General features: G+C 42.2%; 1 protein-coding gene across 2 annotated transcripts in view; it reads left to right on the top strand.

Moving 5' to 3' along the window:
• Positions 1 to 813: 813 nt before the first annotated feature.
• The window catches only part of CEP41 (centrosomal protein 41), a 45,371-nt gene continuing 21,452 nt past the window's right edge, over positions 814 to 24,732 (top strand). Inside the window, exons 1-2 of one of the 2 annotated variants that reach the window (XM_049643006.1) lie at positions 814 to 1,045; positions 14,807 to 14,870. In XM_049643006.1, the coding sequence (XP_049498963.1) occupies positions 1,013 to 1,045; positions 14,807 to 14,870 (97 nt within the window). In that variant the 5' untranslated portion in view covers positions 814 to 1,012. The other variant, XM_049643005.1, reaches the window with a different exon arrangement.

Below are 24,732 nucleotides of genomic sequence, written 5' to 3'. Positions count from 1 at the left end.
TTCTCCATTCCTGGAAAAACAACTTCGACCAAAGGACAAAGGGTTACTGTGTTGTTCTCCCATGTAAAAGTAAATAGTAATTTTGATGGATTTGGTGGGACATTTTGGAGCCAAAGTCAAACTGTGTGTGTGATTGTTTTGTAAAGGTGGCTGGGACTTAATTTTCAGATCTGGAATAAGAACAGGTGGCAGCTGATGGCAGGAGTCACAATGGTTTCCATGACAACGGGATTGGTTCTTAGTCATCCTCCCATCCTCCACAAAACCTACTGGAGCTTTTCTCATAAGGTGCTTATTAAATATTTGTTAAGCGAATGATGAATCACAGAATGGTGTGCGCGCTTTGCAATTAAAGCTGCCATTCTCTAGCTAGCTAAAGCGCTTTTAAGGCAACAATAATTACTGTATTGACGCATGATATTTCGCATGATTTGCACATTAACCTAAACTGAAAATAAGAAACTACAGATTCTCCAATTCCTGAGGAACAGCCCTGTCTCATATCTTTTCCCTATTGTAGAAGTAGCCCAGATGTTTGCTTAAGATGGCCTTAGGAGGGGAGAGTGCCCGTGCCATGTCTGTGCTTGCACATTAGCTCCTTGTTTCCCCCCAAAGCCCCCTTAACCAATTCCTGCTCTGGGGCCCGCCCCCCCCCCCCCCCCCCCCTCCCCCGGGCTCCGCATAGCCGCTCACGCGCAGGCGCCAGCCTGCCCCTCCCCCCACGCCCCTCTTCCCGCTCTCAGGCAGCAGCCTGCCGGGCCTTGCCCAGAGCACAAAAGGCCTCTGCAGCCGGCGTCCCCCCGTTGCCCCTGGCAACCATTGAGCGGCGTCTCGCTTCCCCCTTGACCCTGGAAAGAGAGAGTAAACAGAGCCTCCATTGGCTAGCTGGGGCAGGGAAGCCAATCGGAGTAGAGGTTGTAAGGAGGCGGCCGAGAGAGGTGGTCGGGGTAGGAAGTTAGGGTTAGAGGCTCCCGGCGAGGCTAGAATCCCGGCGTGGTCGGTTGGAGCAGATATGTCTGTCCGGAGGCACATTGGGAATCCCGAGGTGAGGGTCAGGTCTCGATCGCAGAGCCGGAGGGGGCGGGCGCACCGGAAAAGGCTCCACGTGGGCCGGGAAGAGCAGCTAGCGACTTCCGTCGGCCGGAAGGCGGGAGGCGGCCGCCGTGAGGAGGGGTCTGGAGAGCGGAGGGAGGCGGGGCGGGCCTGGGGGATTGCGAGCCAAGTCCGGCATGAGGTGGTGAGAGACCACCCTCCCGAACGTTCGCTGTACCCCGCCATTTGTCGCCCAGAGAAGCGAAGTGCCCGAAGACACAGCCCCTTCCCTCAAAGGGCTTACAGTCTAGGTGTGGCAGTTCCACAATATAACGAACATGCAGATGAACGCCCTGAACCCTAAAAGGAGCAAAATCAAAAGGAGCCATCGTTTCTGATTCTGGGGATACAGGATGAGCAGGAACAAGCAGATCAAGCCATGTGTAAAGGAAGCAAACTATGACGTTAGTTTACCCTCTTCCCGTTGGGACCTTTTACTTTCTTGTCTGTTTCACCCCTAGTACCCTGCTGCATTTGTGCGCATTTAATTTCAACAAATGTTTATGGGACTCGTACACCGCCGTAGGTGCTAGAAATACAGAGAGTAAGACAAGGCATTTGTCCTTTAGTAAGTGCAGCCTAACGAGGGAGACTTGTAAACAGAATTTGAGTACAGTGTGGTTTGGGAACAAGTTAAAAGAGCGCAGAGGAAAGATTGGACTCAAGGAAGTGAGAGAAGGTCCTGGAGGTGGTATGAAATGGCAAGGTGATGAGCCAGGTGAGGGAGCGTCCCAGATAGAATAGCATAAGCAAAGATGAGGAGGTGTGACACGGGGGGAGTGGACAGTTCCCTGTAGAGAAGCAGGAGTGAATTCTGGAAGGGTCCCCTGTGCCTCGTTAAAGTTACTTGGCCTTTATACGGAACAGGAGTCGCAATTCATTCCATTTCGCGGTGGATATCTATGAGCTAGGTTGAGAAAGTTGTGAGGCTAAGTTTGGGCTCTGCAGGAGAATGCCAGGATCGAATGTAATCTCTACCACGGAGGCCAGGGAGGTAGGTGTGGAGACCGGCAGTTTGCCACATATTTATCTTGCTTGCTGGTCTGAATTTGAGAAACCTTTGAGAAGTTGTAAGTAACTGAGCGATGTGGTCAGATTTGCATTTTAGGCCGATGGCTATAGCTGCTTTGTGGAGAAAGGATTTGAGGAGGCCAGGAATGGAGACAGGCAGATTAGGTAGGTGGTATTTATGATACAGACTTAAAGTAAGGCCATTGAACTAGGGACAGAAATGAAAAATATTTAGGGAATTAAGTCGTTAAGACTTCATGATTAGCTTTGAGAAATGAGAGTGGAATGGATGACTTAGTTTCCCAGCTGGGGCTACCCATCGGTGCTGACACCCTTGATGAGATTAGAGGAGTGTAGGGGAGAGAAGCACGGATGCCCTGTGTGGTCATACATTTGTGTCCTAGAGGAAGAGGTCCAATTTCCTTGTTTCAGTGGAGCACAATTTCCAGTAGTTTCTTGAAGAAGAGTGCATGCGGAATAAATATTTTTTATTTCTGTCTAAAATGTTACGCATGTCTGAAAATGTTGTTATTCTGCCGTCACATTTATCTGCCTGCAAGTTTGGTTGAGTATAGAATTCTTGGTGGGAGACCATCAGCGTTTTGAAAACATTACATTGTGGTCTTCTAGCATCCAGTGTTGGCTGTGGAGAAGTCCAAAGCCACGTGTTCCTTTGTATGTGACTTGATTTTTCCTTTCTGGAAGCTTGTAGAATCTTCTCTGTGTTTCCAGTGTTATGTCTCACAAAGATATGCCTTGCTATGGGTCTGTTTTCACTCATTTTGGTGGGAACCAGAAATTCATGTCTATTCTGTAAAATTTTGTTGAATTATTTTGTTGTTGACTTCTTTCCACTTTCTCCATTCTCTTGCTTGAATTCATTATTCTCATGTTGCTTCTGTAAGACTGATTCTCTAATTTGCTTAAGTTTTATTTCCTGTTTTCCACTTCTTGGTCTTTTTCCTCTTTTGGAGATTGTTTATTTAACGTTATCTTGTAATCCTTCTATTTAATTTCTGCCATCATGTTTTTAATTCTTAAGAGCTCTGTTTTGGACCCTGATGCGTCCTTATAAAAGACTTTATTGTGGGGTGCCTGGGTGGCTCAGTTGGTTTAGCATCCGACTCTTGATTTTGGCTCAGGTCACGATCTCGCGGTTTGTGGGTTCAAGCCCCGTGTTGGACTCTTCGCTGTCAGTGCAGAGCCTGCTTTAGATCCTCTGTCTCCCTATCTCTCTGTCCCTCCCCTGCTCCCTGGTCGTTCATGCATGTGCGTGTGCTCTCTCTCTCTCTCACTCTCAAAAATAAACACTAAAAAAAAAAAAAGTAATAAAATCTGAAAAAAAAAAACCTTTTCATTTTGAAATAACTATAGGTTCACAGGAAGTTGCAAAAACAGTACAGTCCCATGTATTTTACCCACTTTGCCCCACTGATTATATTTTATGTAAGTATAGTATAATATCAAAGCCATAAAATTGACAGTTATATAATACATGTATAGTTCTAGGCTAGGCTGTTTTTTCACTCGTGTAGATTTAATCAAGATTTGCACAGGTTTATATTTGTAATCAAAATACAGAACTATTCTATCACCACAGGTATCTCCCTCGTTCTATCCCTTCCTAGTCCCATCCACTTTCCTCCTCCTCATCCTAACCGCTGGCAATCACGAATGTGTTCTCCATTTCTGTAATTTTGTTATTTGAGAATGTTACATAAGTGGGATCACACGATATGTGACCTTTTGAGATTGGCTTTTTTTCACTCAGACTAATGTCCTTGAGACACATCCAAGTTGTTGCTTATGGCAATAGTTTGTTCCTTTTTGTTGCTGGTTAGGATTCTGGGGCATGGGTGTATAACAGTTTGTTTACCCATTCACTTATTATAGGATATTTTGCTTGTTTTCAGTTTGAGGCTATTACAAATAAAGAGACGAACTTTTGGGTACAGCTGTTTGTATGGATGTTCATTTTCATTTCTCTGGGATAGAGGCCTGGGAGTGTAGTTGCTGGGTTGTATGTGAGCATATGTGAGTTTTTTAGAAACTATGTTCCAGAGTGACTGTACCATTTTACATTCTCCTCACCAGTGTATGATGTATTCAGTTTTTGCACATTCTTGGCAACATCTGGTATTGTCGATATTTTTTATTTTAGTTGTTTTAATAGGTGCACTGTGACATCTCATAGTGGTCTCAATTTGCATTTCCCCAATGGATACTGAGGTTGAACATCTTACATTTTTCTCACGTGCTTATTTCCCATTTATATGTCTTCTTCAACAAAATATCTGTTTTTGTCTTTTGCCTGATTTCTTTTTTTTTGTTTGTTTAATGTTTGTTTATTTATTTATTTATTTATTTTTTAATATATGAAATTTACTGTCAAATTGGTTTCCATACAACACCCAGTGCTCATCCCAAAAGGTGCCCTCCTCAATACCCATCACCCACCCTCCCCTCCCTCCCACCCCCCCATCAACCCTCAGTTTGTTCTCAGTTTTTAACAGTCTCTTTTTTGCCTGATTTCTAATTGGATTTTTTTTTTTTACTGTTGTTTTGTTTGTGTGTTTGTTTTTTTAGTTACTGTGTAAATGTTGATTATTGCCAAAGCAGTAATCATTACGGTTACATTTTCTTTCTTACCACTTTTTGTTTTTCCTGGAGTTTCTATCTGCCTTTATTTTTGTAAATATGTAGGAAAATTTTCCTACATCACTATTTATAATTTTTTTCCAGTTATCTTTGCCAAAACTTTTGCTCTGGATTTGTGTCTGTGTGTGTGTGCACACACTTGTGTGTGTAAAGAGAGAGGATTTTATTTTGTGGTTTTGTTTTACCCAAATGTTGTAACATTTGATATATGGCTTTTTGACTTGCTTTTTGCACTTAACAATAAGTCTTGGGGATCTTTCCATGTCAGACAAATACAGCCCAACTTAATTATTTTCTTTTAACGCTTACGTGAGTACTTGGTATGGTTGTAGAGCTAAAGTTTTTAAAATTTTTTTAATTTGTCAAGTTTTAATTTTTTAGTAACAGCATTATGAGATATATATAATTCACCTATTTAAAGTATACAATTCAGTGGTTTTAATATATTCACAGAGTTGTGCAATCATCATTGATCAGAACATTTTCATTTCACCAAAAAGAAATCCTGTAACCTTTAACTATCACTCCCCAATTTTCCCATTGTCTTCCCCATCCAGTCTTGACAATCACTAATCTACTCCGTGTAGATCTGCCTATTGTCTACATTTCATATAAATGGAGTCATGCAAAATGTCTTTTGTGACTGGTTTCTTTCACTTAGCATAATGTTTTAAAGGTTCGTCCATGTTATATCATGTATTAGTACTTCATTCCTTTTTATTACTGGATAATAGTCTTTGCGTAGACATACTCCTTTTATTCTTTTTGATAGACATTTGGGTTGTTTTTACTTTGGAGCTATTATGAATGATGTTACTATGAATATTCATGTACAAGTTTTTGTGTGGATATATGTTTTCATTTCTCTAATGATAGTTTTTTGAACTATTTTTTTTCCCTGCATAGTGTATTTCCTCCCTATTGCAATTTTTCTTTTTGGTTTGTTGGAGATGTTTGTACTAGTCAACTCAGGCCACCATAACAAAATGTCACAGACTGGGTTGCTTAAACAACAGAAATTTATTTCTGGCAGTTTTGGAGTGCTGGGAAGTTCAGGATCAAGGTGCTGGCCAGTTTAGTTTCTGGTGAGAGGTCTTTCTTGCCTTGTAGATGACTGCCTTCTCACTGTGTTCACTAGATTTCTTTCTGTGTGCCCTGTGCAGAGGGGAGAGAGCTCTTTTGGTGTCTTTGTTTATAAGGACACTAATCCTATTACACTTGTGCCCCACCCTTATGACCTCATTTAACCTTAATTACCTCCAAAAGGCCCCGCCTCCAAATACAGTTACATTGGGGATTAGGGCTTCAATATAACCCCCAAACATAAATTAATAATTTAGAATTAAAAGAAGCCTGAGAACATTGCGATGAATTTGGGGGTGGGGGGGGAGACACAATTCACTTCATAGCCATGTTCTCAGGCTTCTTTAATTTAATACATAATTTAATAAATAATCCTAAATTATTAATTTATGTTTTGAGAAGGAAACTTAAACAGGTGATTTGAATCTGTATATTTGAGAGGGACTTGCTGATGGTGAGCCTAACTACAGGAAGATCTCACTGGGCCATGATTTGGGGAACTATCCTCCCAAATCTGTAGGTTCAGCTCTTTCCTCTTAGGCTGGTTATTTTGCTCAGAGAATTCCTCCAGTCTCCTGAAAATAAAAGCCTAACTGAATTCCTGGAGGAATTAGAGCTAGGAGCTAAATTTCAACATTAGTATGCATCATTCACTTAATGCCCCTATTTTCAGTAATGATATCTCTGCCTTTCTCTGTCTGGATACCTCCCAGTCCAGAAACTCTTTTCAGGGAATAAATCTATAGAGATCTGCCATGGTGGAGGAGGAGAGGTCACTCAGGGGCACACAGGGGATAGGGATTTGGAGATCCAGTTGTTTTTCAATCAGCCTTCAAATAATCTTCCTTATTTCAGCCCCTCCTTTTACTCCCCACTTCTGGAGGTGCCTGGAGCTGTCACTTCCTAAGCCTTTTAAGAATTGTTCTTGGCCTTCCCTTTGATTTTCTTGAATCAGTCAAGTCATTTTCCTTTGTTGATCTGCTTTCTAGACTTCAAAAATCTATTGCTGTACCTTCTCCCACTCTCTCTGGTTTTTTGAGCTTTATGTCCTTAAAATAGAAGACAAAATTGAGGTTTGGGAAGGAAGTGAAATTAAAGGCCTGTGTTCAATATGCTATCTGCATCCAGTAGATCATGATCTGTAATTATTTTATTTGTAATCTGTAATTATTTATTTGTTTACTTCTGGCATACTTACAAGAACATAAACTTGTATGCATCGTCGCACTGCCTGGCATGCAAATAAACATTTGTTGAATGAGTACATGAATATATGGCTGAGCTGGGAGGAGAAGTCAGGCTACAGTTCCCTATTTGGATATCAGAAGCATACAAATGGAATTCAACCTAAGTGTTTGGCCCACAGAGAAGCTATAGATTGAGAAGATGGAATCCTGGCGAACATGGTGCTTCAATGACTGACTGACAGAAATGATCTATGTGTCATTGGAGAATCAGGGGAGAGAGGTATCACTGAAGCCAAGGGAGTGGAAACTGAAGAAGGTGGGGCTGTATAGCAGTGTCAAATGGTACAGAAAGGTCAAGTGAGTTAAAGAATGAAAAGGAGCCATTTTTCAGCAATCAGGGGATCTCTGATGTTGGCCAGCTGCCATAGGAACCATAGTAGAATAGTGGGGACAGTAGCCATGTTGCAATGCAATAGATAGAGGAGTAAAGTGCAGATACCCAATGTAAGGGTCCCCCCCCCCGCCCCACCCAAGTTGCTTAGCTAGAAAGGAAGGGGGGAGGGGAGGGTGTTCCAATTATATATCAGAATATATGTTCCGATTATAGATTGATTCCTCATGAATCACCCCATGTTTAGTGGCTTAAAATAATAGTCATTTTATTATGATCTCTTATGGTCCTGGAGGCTGACCAGGCTCGACTAGGCACTTCTCATTTGGGATCTCTTGTGGTTTTTCAGGCAGACAGAAGCTAGGGCTAGAGCTAACTTGAAGGCTTCTTCAAGGCCATTGATTACAGTCTGTTGGCTAGGCCCTCAGTTGGGGCTGTCAGCCATACTACCTACACATGGCCTTTTCCGTGTGGCTTGGCCTTTCTCACAACATGGTAGCTGGATTCCAAGAACAGATGTCCCAGGACAGGTAGGTGGAAGCTGTATTGCCTTTTAGGATCGAGCCTCAGAAGTCATAAGGCAGCACTTCCATCACACTCACTAGCCCATCCAGATTCCAGTGGGGCTGGGGATGGAGACTTTGGCCCCACCCCACCATGGGAGGAGTCTCAACATCACAGTGTAAGTGAGATGCGAAATTCTGTTGCAAACATCTTGAGAAGTACAATCAGCCATAGGTAGTAGCTGCTGGCAAAGTAGGGGCTGCTGCATGTGCATACAGGGTCCAGGTTAGTGTTTGAGATCAGTAGAATTGGGCCAGATCCAAACTCCCATTAAAAAAAAAAAGTTCTTTAAAAGACCTATGTTAAGTGCGAGATTGCCTTAAATGAGGCTCTTTTCAAGATGGAATTCATTTCCTTCATTTGATGGACCTCCTGTCTATACAAAGGAGATAAATAGGGAAATTCTGAACAAAATGTATAATGGTATTTTTAAAAATCCTTTAAAGGGAAATCTTACTACATACGTTGCCATTGAAATACAACCAACCTTGTGAGTTCCATTTTGAGAGAGGTGGGAAGTCAGAAAAGCTCATTCGTGTTTGAATGATTTGAGATTCGGACAATGTCACTCGTTTTCTAGTGATTTTCCTTCAGAAAAATCCCATTGTTGATTCTCATACTTCTCCCTTCCTCTCCAACATCCATGGATTCATAAACTGTGTGTTAGTAATCTGCCAAAATACTCTTGCAATTATGTGGCTCACAGCTCAGTATTTTTGGTACCTTCCATTGTCTTCAGGGCCTACTCCAGGCCCTTCGTCTACATTCAGGGTTCTCTACTTGGAGCCTGTCTATCCATGGTCCCACCAGACAGCACAGGATTTCATATACCCCTGGTTCTTAACCCTTTTTAGGTCACAAATCTCTTTGCAAATTTGGTGAAAACAAGGACCCCCTTCCCCATAAAAATGCACACACACACAAAATTTTGCGTAGTTTCACAGGACTCATGGACTATCAAAAATCCATCAGAGGATCTGATTTTCAGAACCCTGGAATGAGTGTGGAAGAGTGGAGACTCTGGAGCCAGACGACCCAGTTTCGATCCAGGTTCCATCCTTCTCACCCGCTGAGTAACCTCGAGAGGTCACTCCACTTTGTGCCCGTTTTCCTACTATGTATGATGAAGATAATGCTGGTATCTACTTCACAGGCTGTTGTGAGGATTAAATGAGATAATGTAGGTAAAATGCTTAGTCGAGTGCCTGACAACATGGTTAAGTGTTCAATAAATGTTAGCATCGGCTGCCTTCATTACGGTTGTTGTACCTTCTTTCGCAAATCGAAAACATGCTCTTCTTTACACTTGCTTTTAAAGTGGCTTTGCTATTAGAATTGCCTCCACTCAGAATGCTTTTTCCACCTGTTTCCTCTCTCATCGTATCCATAGAAGTTCAACCCTTGAGACACAGCTCCAGTGCCATTTCTCCTGCAAAGTCTCCCACATCCCCCAGCCATGTGTGAGTGCTCCCTTTGCCTCAGACTCCCAGGGCCGTCGTGTGGTGCTGACACGCATGCTGTGTGTTGCTCAGGTGTGAGAACCATCTCCATCCATTAGGCAGTCCTGACTGCTCTTGCTGGTGCAAGGCCTCACAGCAGGTGCAGAGATCTGGAAGGTAGAGCCATGTCCCAAGTGCCGGAAGCAAGGAGTAATCATGATTAGTACAAAGAGCCGTGACAGTCCAGGTAGGGAATAGATGTCCATCTGACTGGGACCTTCAGAGGAGTCTTCTTGGAAGACATGTTTGTGCTGGGTCTTGAAAGAGTGGAAGTGAAGTAGCTGGGGAGGCATGGCCACACGGGGAGGACATTATCTTTGGTCCTTTCTAGAGATGTAAGCCCTCAAAGAGTCTTTGACATTTTTGATTGCTCTCCAAGAGCCCCTGATCATATCACAAACATGAACTTCCTTAGCTTCCTCCCTCCTCCCGAGGAACTTCATTGTGATCGCCTATCTGGTATCTTTATCTTGAATACATAGCCAGTATCCAGAGCTGAGCCTTCTGCCTGGGCTCCGGGCCTCATCCTCTGCCACTCCCTCATTTCCATACCTTCTTGCTCCATTTCCAACTTCTATTATCTAGCCTCTAAACATCCTCAAATCTCTCCTTTCTTCCAAAACAAAACAAATCAACAAGAAAAACTTATCCCTTAGCAACTCTCAAGGGGGAAAAAAAAGGCCATCTGGCTACTATCCTGTGTTTTCCTCCCTCCCCATCTCATACAACCTGCTGTTTTGCTTCTGCTTCTGTCAATTTACTGTAACCTCTTCCACCAGGGCCGTCAACAACATTCTGGTTTGTTCAATCCAAATTTACTTTGTTATTCTCTTACTTGGCCTTCATTCTTGCTCACTTGTTCATGTTTGACCTCTTGTTCTCGGACTTGACAGCATTGATCACTGTTGACCACTCCCTTCTTCCTGAAACTCTTCTTTAATTTTCATGACCCACTTTCTTCTGGCCTCTCGTGAGTCTCAAACATGGTGCTTTTCTCTACCAGACCTTAAGTGCTGGGCTGTTTCATCTCAAACGGTCCCTGATGGTGATTTTGTCCATTCCTATGGCTTCCCCTGCTGCCTTTATGCTGACAATCACCAAACCTTCTTTCTGCAACCCCAGATCTCCTGATCTCCAGACCCAAATAGCCAGCTCACCATTTCCGTCTTGGATAACCCACAGATTATGTCACACTGAACATGCCTCAACATGAGAAACCTCATGTTTTTCAATGTGTGCTTCCTCCTTAATTCCCTTTTTTGGAGGATGGTAACACTGTCCTCACCCTCTTATACCAGTCAGTTTTCAATCTTACTGATTTTACATCTTGAGGCTGTCTCCTCTTCCTCATCTCTACTGCCACTTTCTTAGCATCATAGATCTTCTTAGCACACCTACCTCTTAATTGATCTTTGTGCCCCCATCCTTGACTATGATCCCATTAGCTCTCCAGAATGCTGCCAGAATGAGCTTTCTAAAATGGAAACATAATCCCATCACTTCTTCTTACTTTCTTCAGTAACTCCCCAATTGTCTACACTAAGGTTTCTCAACTTTAGCACTATTGACATTTTGGGCCAGCTAATTCTTTGCTGTGGGGGACTGTCATTGTAGGGTGTCTCGCAGCATCTCTGGCTTCTACCCACTGGATACCGGTAGCCTCCCCACCACAGCCACCACCCACCTAAAAGGTGTTCAGACATTGACTGTTGTCCCCGGGAGCAGGGGGGCAGCAAAATTGCCCATTTAAGGATAGTCATCTACAGGGAAAAAAATCCAGGTTCCTTAGCATGGGTGGATACAAGGCCCTTTATGAACGCCACCCCCCCCCCACCCGCTTCTTCAGTCTCATCTGACCCCATGTTGCCCCCTATGCTCCAGGTCTACCAGAAACCCGACCTTCCACCTACCACTCCTTTAGCTTGACTCATTTTCTTAGCCCTCAGATTTCAGCCTGGAAGTCATGGCTCAGGACACAGTTCTTGACTCTTTTGGTCACTTGTCTTTGTTCACTTGTCTTTCTTCCCAGCACCACTGAGAGCTGGAGGGCTCTGTGTGCTTAGCATGGCGGCTCACTCCTAGTAGACACCCAGTAAATGTCTGCTGAAGGATTGGTGCTCAATAAGTCTTTGTTGAATGAATGAATGAATGAATGAATGAATGAATAGTCCTTCTTGAAAGAACTTTTCTCAGCTCTTTCATTTTCCATCATTCCATCCTGTTTATATAATTGAAAAAAAAAAAAAAAGCCAGTTGGTCAGTAGGTCAAGAAACAGTCACCCCCAAAACAAGAATTTTAAGGAAAAAAGTATGAAAGTTCCATAAAGTCTGTGATGGTCTCCTTAGAGTTTTGCGTTGTGGTTGGCACTCGAAAGCCAGGAACGAGAAGTTGGACCAAAATGGAAAAGAGACACTACATTTTTCTACTGCAGCATATGGATTTCTCATTAGTCTATGTAAGGGAAAACCGGGGGCGGGAGGGGCCCAGCGACTGCAGCTGTCCACACTCCCCCCCCCCATCATTCTGCTGCCACCACACCTGGTCCCCAGAGACACCCTCACTTCTTAGCTATGTTGGCTTAGGTATGGACAAATCCCCTTGGTTCAGCAGAGACTAGCCTGGAGTTTTTCAAAAGACACTTTGCTAGGAAACTAGCAGAAAACAAAACAAAACAAAAGTAAAAACAGGAGGTAGCATATAGAAATTATAAAAATACAGAGTACAGAAAAAAATGAAAACAAAATCCCTTAGCCTAAGATAACTGAATTCTACTATTAGCTTTTCTTGACTCAATTTACCAGACACATGTTTTCCCTGGTTTTGGGGTTTTTTGTTTTGTTTTTGTTTTTGTTTTTGTTTTTTTTTTGATGTTTCGTTTTGTTTTGCTATGATATTGTCTTCTTCTGGGATATCTTGCCCTAAAGTTCCCCCTTTTAGTCTTTAAATATTTCCCTTCTCTCGCTTAAGAATCTTCTCCGTCTTCATCTAGGAATTCCAGAGTTGGAATTGGTGTTAGAGTCAGTTTGTCTTAAAGACAGTAGATTACTGGTCAGATGGAAACGGGGGCTCTCCAGGCTTTCTCTAAGGATGAAAAAGCTTTGGGGTTCCACACACACTTCTGAGGCCCAATGCTAAGCATTCAGGACAAAGGTTTTACTTTCCTAGAGTGAAATGAAAACCAGAGACAATGTCATGAGTTTTTTTTAATAACAATAAAAGACCATTCTTGGCAAAATTAGAAGTTGATAATTCTCTGTGGGTGCCCCCAGTTCTTAGAAATTCTTCCTAGTCTCTGAAGTCCAAAACTCTGGCCAACAGGACATGCTGTAGTTAACTGTGTTTTCAAGAGCATATGATGGGTGTTTTAAATTTTAGTTCTCCACCTGATTTTTTTTTTCTTTGGTCGGTAAAGCACACAACTCTTAATCTTGGGATCATGAGTTCAAGCCCCACACTGGGTGTAGAGATTACTTAAAAAAAATAAATACATAAAAATAATCTCAAGAAATAATAATAAAGTTTGGTGTTCCCTTCCAAGGAACCAGGTAGTTACTGTAATATACTTTGCATTCTAGATATTCATTTGTTGACTGCACCTCAATAAATGTGCCTACCACGTACTAGGTCCTGGGTGTACACGGATATGAGTATGTCTTTGTCCCTGCCTCCAAGAGCATATAGAGAAGGGTGGGGTGTGAACAATGGTACAGGGTACTCTGGGAGCCTGGGAGAGGAAATGCCCAATTCCCCCTTGGACACCTTACAGAGGAAGTAAGGTTTTGCCCAAGGACAAGTCGAGGAAAGGCATTCTAGGCAGACATTTGCTAAGCCTGAGGATCTGAGGGAGTGCAGCACATTAAGGGAACGCTCGGGCAACACTAACATAGAGTCAGGTGTGAGAGTGGCAGAAGATGAAGCCAGAAACGTATTAAACAGTTTTAATTTCATATTCCACAGCTACCTGTGACTGAACATAACGATTTTCATACTTGTAGACCAGAAAAAAGCCTGAGCGAGAAAGCTAGATCTTTTTTTTTTTTTATGTCTATTTATTTATTTTGAGAGAGAGCGAGCAAGCGAGCAGGGGAGGTGCAGAGAGAGGGAGAGGGAGAGAATCCCAAGCAGGCTCCATGCTGTCAGCACAGAGCCTGATGTGGGGCCCGAACCCACAATCTGTGAGATCATGACCTGAGCGAAACCAAGAGTCGGATGCTTTACCTACCGAGCCACCCAGGCGTCCCAAGAAATCTAGATCTTGAAATGTCGATTCACTAGCCTTCCCTCACTTAGATGGCTCTCGCAAATGCCAGTGAAACTTAATATGGGTAAAGGTCTTGTGCTTGGATTTAGAGGTCCCTCCCAGAGTACAGGACAAGGGAGACCTGACCTAGGCATTCTCTGTTGACCACAAACTTACCCTGGGCCCATGATGAGCCTCAGTGGCCCCGAGAGCAGATGCCATCGCAATGCCACCGGTGGAGCGTCAGACTCCAGGCAAGCAGCAGGGGAGGACTGCCAAACAGGGTCCCGGCCTAGTAGCATCTGGGCGCCGTGCTCAGGTCTGGGTCCAAAAGCTACTTTTTAGGGGAGATGTGGAGAAAAATCTAAAGGGTGTCCAGAGGAGATGGCCTCATCATACCAAGAGTAAAACTAAAAAAGAAGGACCAGAGAGCTGCCTTTAGTTATTTGAACAGATCTCTTGAGGCGGGGGTGGAGGGTGTCTCGTTCAGGGTTGTGACAGTGGACTGGATGGAACTAAAGGGAGACTAGTTTGGGCTCAATGTCAGAAATAATTTTTATGAGGTTTTTTTTTTTTTTTCTTCCTAATTATATAGTGCCATGAGATTATTTTGACAAAAAATGAAAATATTTTGACGGAAACAAGATAACCATTCTCACCTATGGAAATGCTGTGGCGAAGAGTCCTAGATTGAATGGACAGTTGGACCTCTAGGGCTCTTTCCTTCTTTAAATTTGATAAAATTTGGGGTGCCTGGGTGGCTCAGTCGGTTAAGCATCCGACTCTTGGTTCGGCTTAGGTCACAATCTCACAGTTCATGAGTTGGAGCCCCACATTGGGCTCTGGGCTGACGGTGCGGACTCTACTTGGGATTCTCTCTCTCTCTCTCTCTCTCTCTCTCTCTCTCTGCCCCTCCTGTTTCTCTCTCTCTCAAAATAAATAAATAAATGTTTAAAAAATCATTAAATTTGATGAAATTTTATCACCTGTTCTGTTTTTTAAGTATCTGACTCTTTCCCACCTTTGTCACCCTTATTTTTACACTAACCTGATTAATTTGTGAATTTTCTTATTTTTTAGTATCTAACCAAAAGAATACCACAAAACCCAAGGTATCAGCATATCAAGTCAAGACTGGATACTGGTGAGTAAATACTAGAAAATTAAAACTTTTTTTAAAAATCCGATAATTATTGATAAGAAGCAGGCTGTTACGCCCGATATCAGTCAAAGCGCAAAGTTTCTCATTGTCCTGCCCCATGTCCTTCTGGGCTCAGAATTTCTCTTTAAAACCTTCCCCCCCCCCCCCCCCCAGATCATCAGTAAAAATTTCCACTTACAGACCTTAGCTTATGATAAATTGAGAAACTGATAAAGAACGTTGTTCGATAAGTTAACAAGGCTGAAGCTAAATACCAGGGGGTCGGCCTCTGCTTTGGAACAACTTAAGTATATTCCTTCAAGCTAGGAGTGGGAGATAATATTTGTGAGCATGTGTTCAATTCAGTAGTCGCTGAGCGCCGACCACACGCAAAGTTATGGACTGTGGGACATAGATGAGTGCGACTTGTGACTTTTGCAATCAGAGAGCTTAGATTCAAGTGCAGGCAGACAGACTTGAGTGAGTCACTAGAATACCGGGCAAAATTCAATTAGTGCTTCAGGTAAAACGAAATGAAGAGTCGCATCACTGCTTATTTCCATGCTCTTAACATTTTTCAGTGCCACGATGCAGACCACTGCTTAGGTCCCTAGTGGATTTGCAGTCTTGTGAGATTTTGGTTTCTTAATTGTTTCGTTTTCCAATCCTTTAACGTCTGCTATGGACAATCCGTTCTAGTAAGATGGTTTTGCTGGTGGATTGGGGCACCACATGGCTTGGGCAGTGCTGAATTTGCCATCAGTAACCTGAGGACAACTGAGGAAATACGGATGAGCTACCGACTGGGTTTAAAGCTCATTCATTTTGTCTTTCCCTTTCACCAGTCTCCTTCAAAATTACTGTCTTCCATTATGCAGGTTTCCCCATATAAAATAGACTTTCAGTTGAATGTTCTAAATGAACCACATTTGCAGATACTATTCCTTGGGACCTTTCTTTCAAACATTTCCAGGCTGTACAGATACTTATCCTTGCAAATATCCTGTTTGACAGGAGGTAGAAACTTTTAGCTCCATTTTTGAGGAGGAGGAAATTGAGGCACAGAGATGATGTGATTTGCTTGAAATTGAGGCACGGAGATGATGTGATTTGCTTGATGTTCAATACAGGAGACAGAACTAGGATTGGAATGCAGGGTGAGGAAGTCGATGGCACACCAGGGGATCTGGTGTGAAGTCCTGGCCGCTGTCCCTTAGGCCGGCTGTCCCACCTCCCCCCCCCGGCCTCATTCCTTCTACCACGAATGCCTTCAACTCCTCCGTGTCTTCCTGTCTCCCCTTTAACTGCAGCTGTGACCCACCCTTCTGGAATAAGCTATTCTGTGAAGGACGCCATATTTTTTCTGAGGAGTCCAAACAATATTTCAAAGACAGCTATAAAAGAATGCATTTCTTTTGGACCCTTCTTAAAATTAAAAGTGTTAAGACCTGAGGTTTACCTCAGATACACAGATTTGTCTGTATCTTCGCGTTTTTTTTCTCCTGGAAATGGACAGAAATGAAAACCCATTTCTTTCCCTTCAACTCCCCAAGTCATAAGCAAAATTTGACCTAATAGTAGTACCTGATAGTAATTTCAATTTTTTTTGAAACTGAGAGACTCAAGTCTGCTTTTTATAATACATAGTAATTGCCTGTGTCCTTTCATATCGTCGGGTTTTTAAACTAGTGTTTTTGCTAATTAAACCTTTTATTTTGAAGCGATTATGGATTCAGATGGAATTTTAAGAAATAATACAGAGATTCCATGTACCCTTAACCCAGTTTCCCATAGTAACATCTTACGGAAACTATCCTGCAGTATCACAACCCTGATACTGACATTGATACATACAAGTCTAGATACCGAACATTTCCTTCACCACGAGGGTCCCTCTTGTTGCCCTTTTAAAGACATCGCCACCCACTTTCTACCCTCAGTCCCTCCTTAACCCCTGATAACCACAGATCTGTTCTCCATTTCTATAGTTTTTGTCATTTCACAAATGCCATATATATGGAATCATACAATATGGAACTTTTTTTGTTTAATTGGCTTTGCACGCAGCATAATTCTCTGGAGATTCATTCAAGTTGCTGCATTTATTGGTTTATACCTTTTTATTACTGAGTAGTATTCCCTGGTATGGATGTGCCACAGTTTAACCATTTATCTGTTGAGGGACATCTGGACTGTTTCCAGCTTTTTGACTGTTACAAATAAGGGTGCTATAAACATCCATGTCTTGATTTTTTTTGGTGAATTTAAGTCTTCGTTTCTCTGGGATAAATGCCCACAGGCGCAACTCCTGGGTCGGATGATAGTTGCGTTTGCAGGTCTCTAAGAAACTGCCAAACCGTTTTCCAGAAGAGCTACCCCGTTTTACATTCTTTTTTTTTTTTTTTTTTAATTTTTTTTTCAATGTTTTTTATTTATTTTTGGGACAGAGAGAGACAGAGCATGAACGGGGGAGGGGCAGAGAGAGAAGGAGACACAGAATCGGAAACAGGCTCCAGGCTCCGAGCCATCAGCCCAGAGCCCGACGCGGGGCTCGAACTCACGGACCGCGAGATCGTGACCTGGCTGAAGTCGGAGGCTTAACCGACTGCGCCACCCAGGCGCCCCCCGTTTTACATTCTTACCAGCGACGACTGAATGCTCCAGTTTCTCCACATCCTCGCCCGCATTTGGTGGTGTTGCCATTTTTAATTTTAGCCATTCTGATAGACGAGCAGCGGTGTCTCATTGCGGTTTTGATTTGCATTTGCCATCTGTGTGTCTTCTTCGGTGAAATATCTGTTCATGTCCTTTGCCTGTGTTCTGAGTGGATTGTTTGCTTTTTAACTTGAGTGTTGAATATTCCTCGTGTATTCTAGCGACCAGGTCTTTTGTTGGATGGATGGCACATATTTTCTTCCAGTCTGTAGTTTGCCTTTCCATTCTCCTTACAGGGCCTTCTGACGGGCAGAAGTTTGTAATTGTGGCGAAGTCCAGTTTATCGGTGTCTCCTGTTTTGCATCCTGCTTTTGCTGTCAAATCGAAGAACTCTTTACCGAGACCGGATCCCAGAGATTTTTCTATCGTGCTTTTTTCCTAAAAGTTTTATAGTTTTAGGTTTTATAGTTAAGTCCGTGATGCACCTTGAGGTAATTTCTACATAAGATGTGCAACTTAGATAAGGATTAACTTTTTGCTTATGGATGGATGTCCAGCTGCTCTAGCACCATTTGTTAAAAGGCTGCCTTTCCTCCATTGAATTGTATGTTCACCTTTATCAGAAGCCAGCTTGGCCTATTTACGCGGATCTATTTTGGGGTTCTTTATTCTGTGCCATTGACCTATGTGTCTGTCCCTCTGCCAGTATCTCAGTCTTGGTTACTGTAGCCCTATGGTAAATTTGATGCTTAAAATTGGTTAGACCGATTACCCCCACGTTATTTTTCTTTACAAATTATTTTAGCTATTCTAATTCCTTTGTCTCCCCGGGTACGTGTTAGAATAATCTCATCTACATGTACAAAAAAGCATTGCTCTGACGTTGATAGGAGTTGCGTTAAACCTGTATATCAATTTAGGATGAATGGACACCTTTGCTATGTTGAGTCTGCCAACCCATTACTAGGGGACGGTGGTCCCCCCACTTCTCTGAGATCTCATTTTCCACCGTGTCGGTTACCCAGAGTCATCCGCGGTCCGGAAGCAGGTGTTCCTCTTCCTGACGTATCACAGAAGGTCAATAGTAGTTTCATGCCACGTCGCAGCCCCTGTGTCATTCACCTCGCTTCTTCTCATCATGCATTGTATTATCTCACGTCGTCACAAGAAGAAGGGTAGAAGATATTTCTTTTTGTTTCTTTTATTTTTGAGAGAGAGAAAGGGAGAGAGAGAGAGGACAAGTTGGGGAGAGGAAGAGAGATGGGGAGACACAGAAGATGAAGCAGGCTCCAGGCTCCGAGCTGTCAGCGCAGAGCCCGACGGGGGGCTCAAACTCGCAAACTTGAGATCGTGACCTGAGCCGAAGTGGGGCACGTAACCGACTGAGCCACCCAGGCGCCCAAGGATATAAGATATTTTGAGAAACAGAGAGAGACCATTTTCACATAACTTCTATCATAGTATGTATTATAATCGTTCTCTTTTATTATTAGTTATTGTTGTTAACTTCTTACTGTGCCTAATTTATAAATTAAACTTTATAATAGGTATGTATGTATAGAAAAACATAGTGTATATATAGGGTTCAGTACCTATATATGGTTCCTGGTGTCCACTGAGGGAAGGGGTCTTGGAACATATCCCCTGAGGATAAAGGGAGACTACTATATGTCTCTCCATTTATTTAGATCTTCTTTGGTTTCTTTCATCAATACTGTAGTTTTCAGCATAAGGGTCCTGTGCAGGTTTTGTTAGATTTACACCTAAGTATTCTTTTTTTTTTTTTTTTTTTGAGCAGTTGTAAATGGTATTGTATTTCTAATTTTGGTGTTACTGTGTTCATTGCTAACATACAGAAATACAGCTAATTTTTGTATGTTTCTCTTGAATCCTGGGACTTTGCTAAATTCACTTACTAGGTACAAAAGGAGTTTTGTTTGTTTGGGGTCTTTTGGTAGATTCCTTGGGCTTTCCTATGTAGATGATGATGTCATCTACAAAAAAAGAATAGTTTTATTTCTCCTTGCCAGTCTGTACGTGTCTTTTATTTCCTGTTATTGCTTTATTTATTTATTTATTTATTTATTTATTTATTGCACTGGCTAGGACTTCCAGAATTATGTCAAATAAGAATGTTAAGAGTGAACATCCTTGTCTTTTTCCTGATCTTAGGGGGAAAGCATTCAGTCTTTCATCATCAGGTACAGTGTGAGCCATATTTGTCTGAGGAAGTTTCCTCCTATTCCTATTTTTGTGAGAATTTTCCATCATGTATGATTTGAATTTCATCAAATGGTTTTACCGCATCAATTGATAGAATCATATGATTTTGTCTTTAGCTTGTTAATAGCATGGATTACCTTGATTTGCAAATATTGTACTATTGCTGCATCTGTGGACTAAACCTCACTTAGTCAGGGTGTATAATTCTTGTTACATGTTGCTCAGTTCTCTTTATTATTTTGTTAAAGATTTTTGTGTCTATATTAATGAGGTACACTAGTTTGTAATTCTATTGGGGGGGGGACTGTCTTTGCCTAGTTTTTTATTTTTCTATTTTTTTTTAATGTTTATTTATTTTTGAGAGAGAGGGAGAGAGTGAGAGAGTACAAGAAGGGGAGGGGCAGAGAGAGAGGGAGACACAGAATCCAGAAACAGGCTCTAGGCTCTGAGCTGTCATCACAGAGCCCAACGCAGGGCTCGAACTCCTGGACCGTGAAATCATTACCTGAGCCAAAGTTGGACACTTAACCGACTAAGCCACCCAAGCTCTCCTGTCTTTGTCTAGTGTTAGTAGCATCATAAACATCAGCATAACATCAGCATCATAAAATGTTGGAAAGTATTTCCACTTGTTCTGTGTTCTGGAAGAGATTGTGTATTATGAATTACACGCTTTAAAAGGGTGGCCTTTTATTGTATGTACATGGCACCTCAATTTAAGGAAATAACATACCCATTAGGAAAAAGATTGAATCGAAAACAAAACAAAACCTTGGTGTTAATTTTTACAGTTGGTTAATTGGTGTTCATCCTTTCTTAAGCATTTGGTAGAATTCTCTAGTAAAACCATCTGAACCAGGAGATTTCTGACAGTTTTTAAATTTTGAATTCAATTTATTTCATAGTTACGGAGAATATTCAAATTATTTGTTTCCTATTGAGTGAGTTGTGCTAGTTTGTGTTTTTTGAGAAATTAGTACATTTCATCCGAATTTTCATATTTACGTGAGCAGGACTGTTTGTCATCTGCCCTTATTATCCTGCTGATTCTTGAAGTGCCAGCCCCCGTTTTGTTCCTGATACTGCTAATTTGCATCTGCCCCCTTTTTTCTTTGCTATACATTTGTCCATTTTACTGATCCTTTCAAAGAACAAACTCTTGGTTTCATCAGTTTTCCCTATTTTTTCTGTTTCCAATTCCATTGATTTTCGCTCTCATATTTATTATTCTGTCCTGCTTTGCGTTTCTAGATTCTTCTGTTTCTAGATTCTTGAGGTGGGAGCTTAACTTATTGACTTAAGACTTTTCCTCTTTTTTTTTTTTTTAAATTTTTTATTTCAACGTTTTTTATTTATTTTTGGGACAGAGAGAGACAGAGCATGAACGGGGGAGGGGCAGAGAGAGAGGGAGACACAGAATCGGAAACAGGCTCCAGGCTCCGAGCCATCAGCCTAGAGCCTGACGCGGGGCTCGAACTCACGGACCGCGAGATCGTGACCTGGCTGAAGTCGGAGGCTTAACCGACTGCGCCACCCAGGCGCCCCCTCTTTTTTTTTAATACACATAGTTCGTGCTATGAATTTCTCAGCACTGCTTTAGCTGTGTCACGCAAATTTTGATAAGTTGTATTTTTATTATCATTCAGTTCAGTGTACCTTTTCATTTCCTTTGAGACTTCCTTTTTTGATTCATGGATTATTTAGAAGTGTGTTGTTTCGTTTACAAGTGTTTGGAGATTTTCTTGTTATTTCGATTTCCAGTTTGATTCCCTTGTGGTTGGAGGACACGCTCTGTATGTTTTGATTTTTTTTTTTTAACGCATCGTTGTCCATTTTATTACTCAAGATACGGTCTATCTTGGTGTATATCCCATAGGCACTTGAAAAAAAATGTATATACCCATACTTTTGCTTTCTGTATTCTTTCTTCTTTCCTTAAATTCCCAGGTTCCTTCTTTTACTTTTGTTTTCCGATTAGAGAACTTTCTTTAGCTATTCTTTAGGGCAAGTCCTTCGGTGACAAACTCTCTTAGTTTTCCTTCATCTGCCCAATGTCTTGGTTCCCTTTCATTCCTGAAGGAAAGTATTTTCTCTGGGTGTGGGAGCCTAGGTCGACAATTCCTTTCCTTCAGCACTTGGAAAATATTGTGCCGCTTCCTTCTGGCTGCCATGATTTCTGATGAGAAATCTGCTGTCATTTGAACTGTTTTTCTTATATAGGTAAAGATAACCATTTTTTCTCTTGCTGCTCTCACGATTCTTTTTTCTTTGGTTTTCAAAAGTTTGATTATGATGTATCGTGATGTGGGTTTCTTTGGGTTGTTCTGTTTGGCATTCACTTGGCTCCTAGGTACATCTATAGGTTTACGTCTCTTGTCAGATCTGAGGAGTCTTCAGCCATTGTATCTTTGAGCACTCTTTCATCCCCACCTTCTCGATCCTCTTTCCGTGCTTTGATGGCACCACATCATAGCCCAGCAAGGATGGAAATCAAGGCTCCCCACTTGACCTTTGCTGCCAGGTGAGGGTGGTGTTTGGCTGGAGTAAAAGCAGTTACTGTCTGACAGTTTTCCGGCTTGCTGGGCTGCCCCTTTCCCAGTCCTTTGGGCGGGGACAGCAGGCTTTGATGGGGATTCTTTTTTTCTTGTCTGTCCCTTGGTGCTTCTGGATTGCTGGCTTCTTTAGCTCTAAGTCTAAGATATATGAGGCAAGCAGACAGACAGCCAGGCAGACAGACAAAACAAAAAGCTAAGTAACTCAACCATTATGCCATTCTTGGGTCCCGAGGTCTCTAGCCAGTCTGCCTTCCTCTTTCCAACCAATCGGTCTTCTCTTATATTTTATACATAATGTCCAGGGTTTGGGGTTTTTTTTTTTATTCAATCTTTTTTATAATCGATACGTTCTTTTCTTTTTTTTTTTTTTTTAACTTTTTTTTAGAGCAGGGGAAGGGCAGAGGGAGCGGGAGAGAGAGAATCTTAAGCGGGCTCCACACTGAGTGCAGAGCCTGGCCCCGGGGCTCCCTCTCACAACCGGGAGATCATGACCTGAGCTGAAATCAAAAGTCAGATGCTTAACCGACTGAGGCACCCAGGCGCACTGATATGTTATTTTCTTAAATTGAAGTATAATTTACATACCATAAAATTCACCCTTTTAACCTTTTAAGCAATTCAGAGGTTTTTAGTACATTCACAAGGTTGTGACACCATCATCACTGTCTAATTGCAGGACATTTTTGCCACCCCCAAAAGAAAGCCCATATCCAATAGCAATCACTTCTCATTCCTTACTTTTCCCAGTCCCTGGTGACCACTAACCCACTTTCTGTAGCTACGAGTTTGTCTATTCTGAGCATTTCATATAAATGGAATCCCGTAATATGTGGCCTTTTGTGTCTGGCTTCACTCAGCATGATGTTTTCGAGGGCCATCTCTGTTGCAACATCTATCAACACTTCGGTCTTTTTTACCGCCAAATAATATTCTGTTGTATAGATCTTCCCCGTTGTGGTTAGCCAGGCATCGGCTGAGGGACACGTGGATTGTTTATACTTTTTGGCCATAACGCGGCTATACACATTATTGTGCAAATTTTTCCGTGAACATATGTTTTTAGTTCTCTTGGTTCTATACCTAGGAGTCACGGATGACCGTACGTGGTAACTCTGTGTTTAATTTTCTGAGGAACCGCCAAACCGTTTTCCAAAGCAGCTGCACCACTTTGCATTCCCACTCGTGATGTAGGAGGGCTCTATTTTCTCCACGTCCTCGACGATGCTTGTTACTGTCCGTCATTTTGATTATCGTCATCTTTGCGGATGTGAAGGGGTGTCGCATTGTGGTTTTGATTTGCATTTTCCTAATGACTGATGATGTGGAGCACCTTTTTATGTGCTTACCGGCATTTGTGTATCTCCCATAGAGGACTATCTGTCCAAATCGTTGGCCCGGTTTTCAATTTTTTTTTTTTTTTCTCAATCGTCGTGTTACAAGAGTTCCTTGTTGTCTTCTGGGTACTAGGCCCTTATCAGAAGCATGATTTGCCAATACTTCCTCCCATCTACTGAGTGGCCTAGTATTTTTGTTGTGCTTAGCTGGGGGAGTAGAGAAAAGTACACCTACTCATCTTCCTGGAGGCAGAAGTCTCCCAAACCAGTTTTATAATAGCTTTTGGAAGGGCCAAAGTGTACTTCGTTGCTTAAAACTCAAAAGTATTTTAAAGTCAGTGTGGGAGAGAAATCTTATTCTAGTGTTCGATTTTTTTGTTGTTTCAAATTTAGAAATTATTTTAAAGTCAATTTCAGGGGAGGATTTTATTTTCATGTTTTTCTGTGCATTTTTATGACCCACCTCCCTGTGTATTCAGAGAAAGTATCCACCTGATGTGCCGTGGCCTATTACGTGCCACGATCTGTGTCCCTTTAGCTCTCTGGGTAGCCATCGGCCTGGGACAGCCTGCGTCTATGCCAGCATTCTATTCAAATGTTACCACTTGTATGGGTGCCAAGAGGTGCGAAGGGTGAGGAGTCCTGGTTAAGGGAGCCCAAGAATAACCTTACAGCCCGAGTGGTAGGTTTTCAAGCTCTGCAGTCACAGCAGTAGAAATAGGCACAGGTATGAGTGAACATTCCTCACTTCTAGGCTAAATAGATGGGTCTTTAATCTTTTCTTACCAAACAGTGAGCAATTCAGAGTTAATCACAAGAAATCAAGAATTGCGTGGTATCTCCAGTCTTCACCCACATCACCTCCCGAGTTCTTCAAAGACTGCTCTCTTCCTCCTGGGTAAAGATTATTTTTGATTTCTATGCTTCTGACTCCACTTCTCCTCTAAACCCAAACACTGATGTATAGCCATGGCTGGACATAGCAGAACTGTTTTGAACTTCAAATATTTCTTTTGTTCCATAGGTGCCTGGGTGTGTCTTACCCGCTCCCCAGCATTGCCAGACTGTGCCATGAATGGATTACGCTTCCGATGAGAT

This window comes from Panthera uncia, chromosome A2 (assembly GCF_023721935.1).
Source record: "Panthera uncia isolate 11264 chromosome A2, Puncia_PCG_1.0, whole genome shotgun sequence".
Classification (NCBI taxonomy): Eukaryota; Metazoa; Chordata; class Mammalia; order Carnivora; family Felidae; genus Panthera; species Panthera uncia.
The sequence above is the reverse complement of the archived record's forward strand: the minus strand, read 5'-3'. Positions and strand labels throughout refer to the sequence as shown.